Here is an 11,939-nt window from a genome sequence, read left to right on the forward strand (position 1 = left end):
TTTTTTTAAGTACATCACAAGCAGGAAGCCTGCTAAACAACCATTGGGGACACTGGAGGATCAAGATGATAAAGGAGCTCTCAAGAACGATAAGGCCATTGCAGAGAAACTAAATGAATTCTTTGCATCGGTCTTCACGGTTGAGGATGTGAGGGAGATTCCCAAACCTGAGCCATTCTTTTTAGGTGACAAATCTGAGGAACTGTCCCAGATTGAGGTGTCAGAGGTGGTTTTGGAACAAATTGATAAACCAAACAGTAATAAGTCACCAGAACCAGATGGTATTCACCCAAGGGTTCTGAAGGAACTCAAATGTGAAATTGCAGGACTACTAACTGTCAGCTATAACCTATCATTTAAATCAGCTTCTGTACCAAATGACTGGAGGATAGCTAATATGACACCAATTTTTAAAAAGGGCTCCAGAGGAGACCCTGGGAATTACAGGCCGGTAAACCTGACTTCAGTACCAGGCAAACCAGTTGAAACTATAGTAAAGAACAAAATTGTCAGACACATATATAATTTCTTGGGGAATAATCAACATGGTTTTTGTAAAGGGAAATCATGCCTCACCAATCTACTAGAATTCTTTGAGGGGGTCAACAAGCATGTGGACAAGATGGATCCAGTGGATCCGAAAGGCTCTTAATCAAAGTAAGCAGTCATGGGATAAGAGAGAAGGTTCTCTCATGGATTGGTAACTGGTTAAAGGATAGGAAACAAAGGGTAGGAATAAATGGTCAGTTTTCAGAATGGAGAGACGTAAATAGTGGTGTCCCCCAGGGATCTGTACTAGGCCCAGTCCTATTTAATATATTCATAAATTATCTGAAAAAAAGGGGTAAACAGTGAGGTGGCAAAATTTACTCAAGATAGTTAAGTCCCAGGCAGACTGAAGTGCTATAAAAGGCTCTCTCAAAACTGGGTGACTGGGCAACAAAATGGTAGATGAAATTCCATGTTGATAAATGCAAAGTAATGCACATTGGAAAACATAATCCCAACTATACATAGAAAATGATGGGGGCTAAATTGGATGTTACCTCAAGAAAGAGATCTTGGAGTCATTATGGATAGTTCTCTGAAAACATCCACTCAATGTGCAGCGGCAGTCAAAAAAGCGAACAGAGTGTTGGGAATCATTAAGAAAGGGATAGATAATAAGACAGAAAATATCATATTGCCTCTATATAAATCCATGGTACGCCCACAACTTGAATACTGGGTGTAGATGTGGCTGCCTCATCTCAAAAAGGATATATTGGACTTGGAAAAGGGCAACAAAAATGATTAGGGGTATGAAACGGCTGCCGTATGAGGAGAGATTAATAAGACTGGAACTTTTCAGCTTGGAAAAGAGACGACTAAGGGGGGATAAGATAGAGGTCTATAAAATCATGACTGGTGTGGAGAAAGTAAATAAGGCAGTGTTATTTACTCCTTCTCATAACACAAGAACTAGGGGCCACCAAATGAAATTAATCAGCATTAGGTTTAAAACAAACAAAAGGAAGTATTTTTTCCACACAATGAACAGTCAACCTGTGGAACTCCTTGCCAGAGGATGTTGTGAAGGCCAAGACCATACCAGGGTTCAAAAAAGAACTAGATAAATTCATGGAGGATAGGTCCATCAATGGCTATTAGCCAGGACAGGCAGGGATGGTGTCTGTAGCCTCTGTTTGCCAGGAGGTAGGAATGAGCGACAGGGGATGGATCACTTGATGATTACTTGTTCTGTTCATTCACTCTGGGACACCTGACATTGGCCACTGTCGGAAAACAGAATACTGGGCTAGATGGACCTTTGGTCTGACCTTGTATGGCCATTCTTATGTTTAACAGGGAAAGAACATACAAGTAGATGAACACTGAAGAATGGGCACAGCATGACTAGTAACATGTGGGGTTTTTTTCCTTTTCTTTATTCATTGGGAGTAGAGGGGAAAATGGGGGAGTTAGTAAGAGCAAAGGAGGGAAGGAAAGAGGGACTGTCACACACTGTCAGCTCCCTAGCCGTGAGGAGCAGGCCTGGTTTTGTAGGCATCACAGCGGAGAGGAGCCTTGACAAAGCCATGGTAAGGGTATTGTTCCCCTCTCCCCCAATTGGTTAGACTTATCTACCTATTGTACTGATATATGCTATCAAACACTCCCGAGCTGATGCGTACACATCACTTCTTAAAGCAGAGTTACATAACCACATATGCATTAGCTAGAGAACACAGAACTGAATGCATAAACTGGCTTCTGGCTTACTACTTTAACCACTGAGAGACTATCAACAATCAGCTTGGCCTCCTAATCAAAAAACAGTCACTACTGTGAACCAATGAGCTCTCACATAGGTACTATTAGCAAGGCATGTCCCTGCACAAGTGCGCTGTTATCCTTCGACAGCACCAGCTGATTCATTAACACAGAAAACACACTCTGTCCTCAGTTAGGCACAGCCCTGTATTCATTGTACCTTGCCATGGTGGAGATGCCCGCACAGGGTCACATTCCGAATCAGCTCAGAGTTGTCCATCAGATCTGCCAGGAAACTAGAGGAAGGGAAGAAACAAATGACAGTTAGCTGCTTCTATTCTGCCCACAGTACGATCCCCCAGTAAGACCTGGCACTTCAATTGCACCTTTCATCCCAGGGTCTTGAAGTGCTTTAGAACATTCATTCTCCTAGCTCCCTGCCAGGTAGGTAAACATCCTCAATTCACAGACTGGGAAGCTGACCCACAGAGATGAAGTATTGGACCAATGGTATTGATCCATTGCTAGATGAAATGGTAGAATTGTCAAAAACAGTGCTGAAAAGGTGGAAGTGTTCAATAAATATTTCTGTTCTGTACTTTGGGAAAAGCAGATGATGTATTTATATCATACGATGATGATAATACACTTTCCATTCCAACAGGACCGCTAAACAACAGCTACTAAAGCTAGAAATTTTTAAATCAGGAGGTCCAGAGAACTTGGATCCAAGAATTTTAAAAGAGCTGGCCAAGAAGCTTGCTGGACCGTTAATGTTGATTTTCAGTAACTCTTGGAACACTGGGGAAGTTCTAAAAGACTGAAAGAAAGCTAATGTTGTGCCAACATTTAAAACGGGGATGACCCAGTTAATTATAGAGACCCGTCACCTTGACAAGATAATGGAATGGCTGATATAGGGCTCAAGAAGAATTAAAGGAGATTAATATAATTAATACCAAGTAACATTGATTTATGGAAAATAAATATTGTCAAATTAATGTATAGTCCCTTCAAACCACTATCAAGTTCAGCACAAAAGGTAATAAATGTTGATCCCTTCGGTAACACGTCTGACTTGGTACTGCATGACGTTTTGTTTAAGTAACTAGAATGATACGAGATCAACATGGCACATATGGATTAAAAACTAAGAGACAGGTCTCCAAATGTAACTAAGTGGGGAATCATGACTGAGCATGTGCTCTTCTAAAGGCATTCCGCAGTTCTTTGCCCTATGCTATTTAACGACCTGTATGAAAACAAAATATGCACTAACAAAATTTGCAGGTGACACCAAGATTGGAGAAGTGGTAAATGAAGAGACTAGGTCATCGATACAAAGCGATATGGATCACTTGATAAGCTGGAGGCAAGCAAAAAATATGCATTTTTATATGGCTAAATGTAATGTTATACATCTAGGAACACAGAATGGAGGCCATATTTTTAGGATGGGGGACTCTATCCTGGGAAGCAGCGATTCTGAAAAGAACATGAGGGTCATTGGTGGATAACCTACGGAGCTCCCAGTGTGAAGCTGCGGCCAAAAGAGCTAATGTGATCCTGGGATGTATAAACCGGGGGAATCTTGAGAAGGAGTAGAGAGATTATATTGCCTTTGTATCTGGCACTGGTGCAATTACTGCTGGAATACTGTGTCCAGTTCTGGACAATTCAAGAAGAATGTTGATAAATTGGAGAGGGTTCAGAGAGGAGCCATGACAACGATTAAAGGATTGGACAAAATATTGTCTAGTGATAGACTTGAGGAGCTCACTCTATTTACTTTATCCAACAGAAGGTTAAGGGATAACTTGATCATAGTCTATAAGGACCTATGTGGGGAACAGAAATGTAATAATGGACTTTTCAATCGAGCAGACAGATATAACAAGATCCAATGGCTGGAAGTTGAAGCTAAACAAATTCAGACCAGAAATAAGGCACAATTTTTTAACAGCGAGGGTAATTAACCACTGTAAGAACTTTAAAGTAAGAACATAAAAATGGACAATGGCCCTTCTAGCCCAATAAGTTGGTCTTCTGACAGTGGCCAATGCTAGATGCTTCAGAGGGAGTGACAGAACAGGGCAATTTATTGAGTGATCCATTCCTTGTCATCCATTCCCAGATTCTAGTAATCAGAGGTTTAGGGACACCCAGAGCAAGAGGCTAATAGCCACTGATGGACCTATCCTCCAGGAACTTATCTAATTTTTTTTTTAACCCAGTTATACTTTCGGCCTTCACAAAATCCTCTGGCAACAAGTTCCCCAGGTTGACTATGTGTTGTGTGAAGAAGTACTTCCTTATGTTTGTTTTAAACCTGCTGCATACTAATTTCATAGGGCAATCCCTGGTTTGAGTGTTATGTGAAGGGATAAATAATAATACTTCCCTATTTACTTTCTTCACACCAGTCATGACTTCATAGATCTCTGTCATATTCCCCCCGTCGTCTCTTTTCCAAGCTGAAGAGTCTCAGCCTTTTAATCTCTCCTCATATGCAAGCCTGTTCCATATCCCTAATCATTTTTGTTGCCTTCCTCTGTACTTTTTCAACTCTAATTTTTTTTTTTTTTTTTAAGATGGAAGGACCAGAACTGCACGCAGTATTCAAGGTGTGGGGTGCCATGAATTTATATAGTGGCATGATGATATTTTCTGTCTTCTTAATGGCTCGTAACATTCTGCAAGCTTGTCTGAGTACTGCCGCACACTGAGCAGATGTTTTCAGAGAACTATCCACAATGACTCCAAGATCTCTTTCTTGAGTAGTAACAGCTAATTTAGACCTCATCATTTTCTATGTATGGTTGGGATTATGTTTTCTAATGGGCATTACTTTGCATTTATCAATATTGAATTTCATCTGCCATTTTCTTGCCCAGTCACCCATTTTTATGAGACCCCTTTATAACTCTTCGCAATCTGCTTTGGACTTAACTCTCTGAAGTAGTTTAGTATCATCTGCACACTTTGCCAACTCACTGTTTACCCATTTTTCCAGAGCAGCGATGCCCCAAGAGCAGCTAAGATTTAGTCAGGGGCATTTATAGTAAAAAAAAGTTATGGACAGGTCAGGGGCAGTAAATTTTTGTTTAGTGACCTGTCCATGACTTTTGCTAAAAATACCCATGACTAAATCTTAGCCTTATTTATGAGTATGTTGAACAGTACAGGTCCCAGTACAGATCCTTGGGGAACCTTCCTATTCACCTCCTCTATTGACACCTCAATCTGGTACAGTTCCTCAGAATCTATCACCTAAAAAGAACAACTCAGGAGTTTGAATCTCCCCTCAGATCAGAAGACGGATGCAAAGAATTCATTTAGCTTCTGCAATTGCCATGTCTTCCTTGAGTGCTCCTTTAGCTCCTCAATCGTCCAGTGGCCCCAGATTGTTTGGCAGGCTTCCTGCTTCAGATTGTTACGTTTTTGTGTCTTTTGCTAGTTACTCTTCAAATTCTTCTTTTGGTCTGCCTAATTATACTTTTACACTTGCCTTGCCAGAGTTTATGTTCCTTTTCATTTTCCTCACTAGGATTTGACTTCCGATTTTTAAAGGATGCCTTTTGTCTGTGCCTTTTTTATTCTGTTGTTTAGCCATGGTGGCTTTTTTTGATCTTCTTACTGTTTTTTCCCCTTTTTTATTTGGGGCATAGATATAGTTGCAGCTTCTATTATTATGTTTTTAAAAAGTTTCCAAGTAATGTGCAGGCATTTCACTCTTGTGACCATTCCTTTTAATTTCTGTTTAACTAGCCTCCTTGTGTTTGTGGAGTTCCCTTTTTTGAGGTTAAATGCTACTGTGGTGGGTTTCTTTGGTATTTTCCCCCTTACAAGGATGCTAAATTTCATTACTTTATGGTCACTTTATGATCACCACATGAGTGGTTCAGCTATATTCACCTCTTGGACCAGATCCTGTGCTCCACTTAGGACTAAATCAAAATTGCCTCTCCCCTTGAAGGCTCCGGGACTAACTCCTCCAAGAAGCAGTCATTAATGGGGTCTAGAAATTTTCATCTCTGCATTCACTCCTGAAATGACATGTACTCAGTCAATATGGGGATAGCTGAAAGTACAGGGGAGTCGCATCTTACGCGGGGGTTAGGTTCTGAAGTCAGCGCGTAAGGTGAAAATCGCGTATAGTTAAACGTTCATTGAGTGGAATGGCGGGCGGAATCGCCCGCACTACAGGTACAGTATTTAAATTGTTATTTTTTTTTTGTTTTGCCGAGCGTATATAGTTAAAATCGTGTAAGTTAAATGCACCTATGATGCGACTCCACTGTATTGCATTATCTGTTTTTGTAGTCTCTCTAATCTCCCTGAGCATTTCACTGTTACCATCACCATCCTGGTCACGTGGTCAGTAGTATATTCCTACAGCTATATTCTTATTATTCAAGCACAGAATTTCTATCCATTGAGATTCTATGGTACAGTTTGATCCATTTAAGATTTTTACTGTATTTGACTCTATGCTTTCTTTCACATATAGTGCCAGTCCCCTACCAGTGCGACCTACTTGGTAATACCAGGGTACAAAATATACTGGAATAACAATGTCCCATTGGTTATCATTCCACCAAGCTTCTGTGATGCCTAGTAAAGCAATATCCTCATTTAATACCAGGCACTCAAGTTCACCCATCTTCTTGCATTTGTACACAAGCTCTTATAAAATTTGTCAATATTTAGTTGTCTGCCTTTATGTGATGTAACTGAATGGGACTCTTTCCTTTGACTGTTTCTCTTCAGTTATTTATCAGGGGCTTTGATGGATTCTCCATCACTGGACATTTTTAAATTGAGACTGGATGTTTTTCTACAAGATCTGCTTAATGCCTCACACTGCATTATATAGAATGTCAAAGACCACAATGGTCCTTTATGGCCTTACAATCTACAAAGTGCCTCATACAGTCAGTAGGACAGCTGTAACTAGCATCCAGGATTCTGGACTCTCTCTCTATTTTTTCTGAGTGACTCAAGAAAATAGGTTTTAAGTGAATTCAAGGTGTGGGTTTCTGACGGACAAACTCGACCTTAACTGGGGGGATAATGAAAACTAAGGACTGAAGTTAGTGAAGTAAGGACACTATGCATGCTGTGCAGTGCAGTGAGTGGAATGCATTTTGAAGCTTCAATTCCTTTTGTACCTTTTTCCTTCTCCCCTCTAGCTAGAAAAAGGGGAACCAGCTGCTCTTGCAGTTCTGCCGATGGTGTCCCTATGCCAATGAAAGGCCAAACTGCTGCTGTTTTGGAAAGCTGGAAAACAAGATGTTTTCACCTCCACTCTAGAGGAGCTTTTTCCTCTGAGTAGTACATACCAATCCCTCTTATCTCCCCTCAGGCTGTGAACATGGGAACGCGAAGGATACACTGTATGAATTACTTGAACCAAATACGAACTTTTGAAAGAAAAAGCCACACAGTACTCACTCCATCTCATATACAGTGACAGGCAACGTCTGCTCCATCAGGGAGAATTTCTTGGTTTTCACAGGTTTAATAATAGGCTCTGAAAACAAAGAAAAATGAAAAGGTATTCCTTAGTACCCCTCAGCCCCAACATTCTCTCTAATTTTAGAGGTTCACTGTAATAAAGAGTAGACAAAACTTTAAGCTGTGCAGAGGATCAGAAACTAAACTGAAATAAGTTTTAATTTGCTTTCTTTAAAGTAACTCATGAACAAAATTATTCTCTCTTAACTATCTCAATAGAACTTCTGTTAAAATGACAGAAACAAAACGCTAACCAGAATGAATTCTGAAGAGAGGAAACTAATGATACTGCCAAAAAACTCTAACCCTAACGATACTGCCAGCAGCAAGACTTTATTTTCCTTCTCCCTTACGAGTTTGTTTTAAGAAGCCCTCCCTGATCACACCCACAATTTACTAACCTATCATTACTCACCAGTGAGAGGCTGGGTATCTTCCTCCTGCACTATGGTCTCTACCTCAGGTCCGTAAACCTCTTCAGCAGTCGGATAGTATTTCTTATCCTCATGCAGTACCACCTCCATTCCAGGATGATCTTCATCATGATCTCCTATATCATCGTCATCATCATCATCATCAAGCTGAAACCAAGAACAATACTTTGCTATTCTTTAGAGCACTATACAAACATTAAACTCCGTAGTGTTATCATCCCTATTTTACAGTTAGGAAACTGGAGGCGGTGAGCGGGTAGGTGATTTGCTGATGGTCACACTTCACGTCGTTGACACAGCTGGAAAAGAATCCGGCCATCATAACTACCACTAGAATCTAGATCATATGCAACTACAGTGCAGGTCCCAGTCTTGCTGTATCAGGCACTGATCAAAGTCAGGCTCAGAAAAAGGTTCTGAGGGGCTCCCCCACTTTTCGGTTTGGAGGCCATTTTTCCACCTTGAATCCATTCCAGATAGCCACAATGAACAGCAGGTCATCTTTAAAACAGATACCAATGCCACATGCAAGTGATGCTTGCACAGCAAGCAATCCATACCAATACCCTTTATCAATGTGCACAACATACCCAAGGCTGGCAGTACAAGTAGTGAGACACACCAGACCCCTTCTGCATCAAGGTGCGGCTACCAAACCCTGTGCATTAAACCCCAAAACCCCACACGTGTGAGAGTTATGATTTCACTAGTACAATAATGATTATTTTGCATATGCATATAAATACTCGCACCATTAGGAGCTCTACTACTTTAAAGGAACAACCCAGTGATTAGTTCCAATTTCTTAGGTCACTAAAGATCTACCAAAGAAAGTGAAAGAGCAATTTTTTACAGTGAAAGAGCAATTCTTAAACATATCAGTGGCTATTTCTGTTTTCATAAATATAAATACTACTCATATTCCTCTATTCCATAAACGTTCCTACACTAAGCTCATAATCATAATCTCTGAACACCTTCCAGTCATGTATTAAACATGATTAACATGTGTCATGTGTTGGTGTTAACATCTCTTAATGGGAGACACTGGAAAGTATGAGAAAAATAATGAGGGACTCAGTGTAAGGATCTTGCTTAAAACACAAGCTATGGAGCTCCTATTTGAAAGCGTACAACAGCAGGGAAACTCGCTTAAAACAGAGAAAGTTTCTTATTTTTTCACACATTCAAGTGGAAGCTGAATTTCCTTGTCTTTTTCTGGCTATCAAGAGGGAAGCTTCTTATTAGATTTTTAATTTTTATTATGTTTTTAGAAATCTACTAAATCAGAAAATTTAATGGTACATCAAAGTTTTCCTTGAAAACATTAAGTAAGTGTGCTGTGGTATGGGGTGGTTTTTTTTTTTTTTTTTTTTTTTGAGAGAGAGAGAAATCATTTTCTGGGGACAGGAGACACTGACACAGAAGGAATAGTTACTTTTCAGCTTGCACCAGAGATCTGTTGATAACTATAGTCAGGATTAAAATTCAGGAGAAACAGGTTAGAGCAGGAGGAGGAAAACTTAAGACATGAATAACCTTCATTTCAGTATTACGTTATTTTGGTGAAAATATAAATTAAGATTTTTTTGCGCAAGTCTCACTGCACCTCATCAAGATCCTTGGCCTCTCTGCCCAGTTCATCATCATCATCATCAGAGTCGAGCTCTGGCCCAATGTAATTCCCAAACTCATCATACAGGTCTGTGTCCATGATGCTAAGTACCAAGAGAGACAAAGCCATGTGTAACTAAAATAATCGAGGCAATTGTTTTCCTGCACCATGGATGAAGCTGCATCCCGCCCCCATCCCTCCACCCAGTCATTTACGTTTATTCGTTAAACACATTTGATAACTGACTCCCTCCGCCAGCACCCAATGCTCCCCCCCATGGCCCTTTCCAGGGCCCCCCTTCACCAGCACCCATCCCACATCACCCCCTCTAGAGCCCCTGGTTAATCAGCAACCAGAGCCCACCCTACACTGCACCCCTGCCACTCCTAGCACATCACCCCCACATCATCCTCCCTAGAGTCCCCTCTGCCAGCACCCAGCATCGCTGGCACACATCATCCTCCCCAAAGCCCCCATCACAGCACCCTGGGTGCCCCCAGATAACCCTTCTCTGCCAAGTCCTCCCAGCACCCCTTCCATCAGACCCCAGCACCCCAACATCCTTCCCCAATCACCCCGATTACCAGACCCCAGCACACACACCCCTCCAGAGCCCCTTCTGCCAGTCCCCCAAATCACCTCGCCCAGAGCCCCCTGCAATCCCCCCCATCCCCCCAGTCCCCAACGTCCCCCCCATCCCCCCAGCCAGTCCCCTGCATCCCCCCCCATCACATCACCTCGTCCAGAGCCCCCAGCCTCCCCCCCACACCGTCCCATCAGCAGCACGCAGCCCCCCATCCCCTCCCAAGAGGCCCCATGGCCCAGCTCAGGCCGGGCCCGCGCGCCTCACCCAACGCTCGCGCTCCGCGCCTTCCGTTGCGGCAGCCGCTGCCTGCGACAGTGCGACACCAGCGCGGAAGGACCCGGGGGCTGGCGGGTCGACTGCCTAATGGGCCGCTTCAACCCCCGTTGCAGCCAGCGCCGCGGCCGGGGCGGGAAGTTCGGAGATGTAAGCCCGGCTGGGTCCGCGGCCCGTGGGGCCGGGACGTCTCGGCTGTGGAGTCGGTTCTGATCAGGCGTTTGGCAAGACAGCCCTAGCCGGGGGCCTCGGCTCCGCGGCGCGGCCGTTGTTATGGAGACCGCAGGTGAGGCCGGGCGCCTGGCTGGCGCCGTGGGGTCCGGAGGCGCAGCAGGGGTCCCCGGGGGCGAGGTGGGCTCAGCTCCGAGGTGGCCTGGCCCGGGCCGGGCACTGAGTCCCTCCCGCGCAGGGGGCGCCCCCCCCCCCGAACTGTCGCGGCGGAAACAGTCCTGCCCCGCTCCGCGCCCCACTGTGGCCAGGGCCGCGTGTCCGCTAGTGGAGCAACCGCCGCGGGGGTCCCTCGCTGCGGGGCTGTGGGCGGCGAGCCCCATCAGCAGCCGTCCGCTGGGCGCGCCCTGGAACTGCTCTGACTGGTGGCACCTTTGGAGTCGTAGTGCCGGAGCTAATGTCTGGGGGGGGAAGGGACTTTTTGGCCCCAGGGCCACATCTGGGAGTAGAACTTGTCTGGCGGGCCACGAATGCTCACAACATTGGGGTTGGGGTGCGGGAGGGGCAGGGCCGGCTCCAAGTTTTTTGCCGCCCCAAGCAAAAACATTTTCCCGCGACCCCCGCCCCCCCCATTCCAACCCTTTCCCCAAATTCCCGGCCCCGCCTCCTCCCCCGGGCGCCCCGCATTTCCCCTCCTACCCCTCCTGCCCAGGCTTGCCTGGGAGGGAGGGGGGAGAAGCGGAGCGGCGGCACACTTGGGGGAGCAGGCGGCAGTGGAGTGGAGGTGAGCTGGGGGGGGGGGGGAGCGGTTCCTCTGCCCGCCCCCAGGGTTACTTCCTGCAGCCCTCCCCGCACCCCCCCACAGCCGCAGCTCATCTCCGCTCTGCCAGCTCCCCTGAGTGCGCCGCCACTGCGCTGCTTCTCCGCCCCCTCCCCCCCCCCTTGCCGCAAAACAGCTGCTTCGCGCGGCAAGCCAGGGAGAGGGAGAAGCGGAGCGGTGGCGCGCTCGGGGGAGCAGGCGGCAGTGGAGCGGGGGGGGGGGAGCCGTTCCTCTGCCCGCCCCCAGGGTTACTTCCTGCAGCCCTCCCTGTGC

General features: G+C 44.9%; 2 protein-coding genes across 2 annotated transcripts in view; one reads left to right on the forward strand and one right to left on the reverse strand.

The window, feature by feature from the left end:
- The window catches only part of EFTUD2 (elongation factor Tu GTP binding domain containing 2), a 36,618-nt gene extending 25,846 nt beyond the window's left edge, over window positions 1–10,772 (reverse strand). The window contains exons 1-5 of the mRNA XM_024202135.2: window positions 10,670–10,772; window positions 9,814–9,922; window positions 8,186–8,351; window positions 7,708–7,786; window positions 2,474–2,549 (exon numbers count right to left, since the gene is read on the reverse strand). Of these exons, the coding sequence (XP_024057903.1) occupies window positions 2,474–2,549; window positions 7,708–7,786; window positions 8,186–8,351; window positions 9,814–9,918 (426 nt within the window). The 5' untranslated portion in view covers window positions 9,919–9,922; window positions 10,670–10,772. The remainder of the gene's footprint in view (window positions 1–2,473; window positions 2,550–7,707; window positions 7,787–8,185; window positions 8,352–9,813; window positions 9,923–10,669) is intronic.
- Window positions 10,773–10,843: 71 nt separating this feature from the next.
- Window positions 10,844–11,939, forward strand: part of CCDC103 (coiled-coil domain containing 103) — an 18,257-nt gene continuing 17,161 nt past the window's right edge. The window contains exon 1 of the mRNA XM_024202138.3: window positions 10,844–10,964. The gene's annotated coding sequence lies outside the window, so the exon portion shown is untranslated. The remainder of the gene's footprint in view (window positions 10,965–11,939) is intronic.

This window comes from Terrapene carolina, unplaced genomic scaffold, assembly GCF_002925995.2.
Source record: "Terrapene carolina triunguis isolate 2854851 unplaced genomic scaffold, T_m_triunguis-2.0 Scaffold495, whole genome shotgun sequence".
Taxonomy (NCBI): Eukaryota; Metazoa; Chordata; order Testudines; family Emydidae; genus Terrapene; species Terrapene triunguis.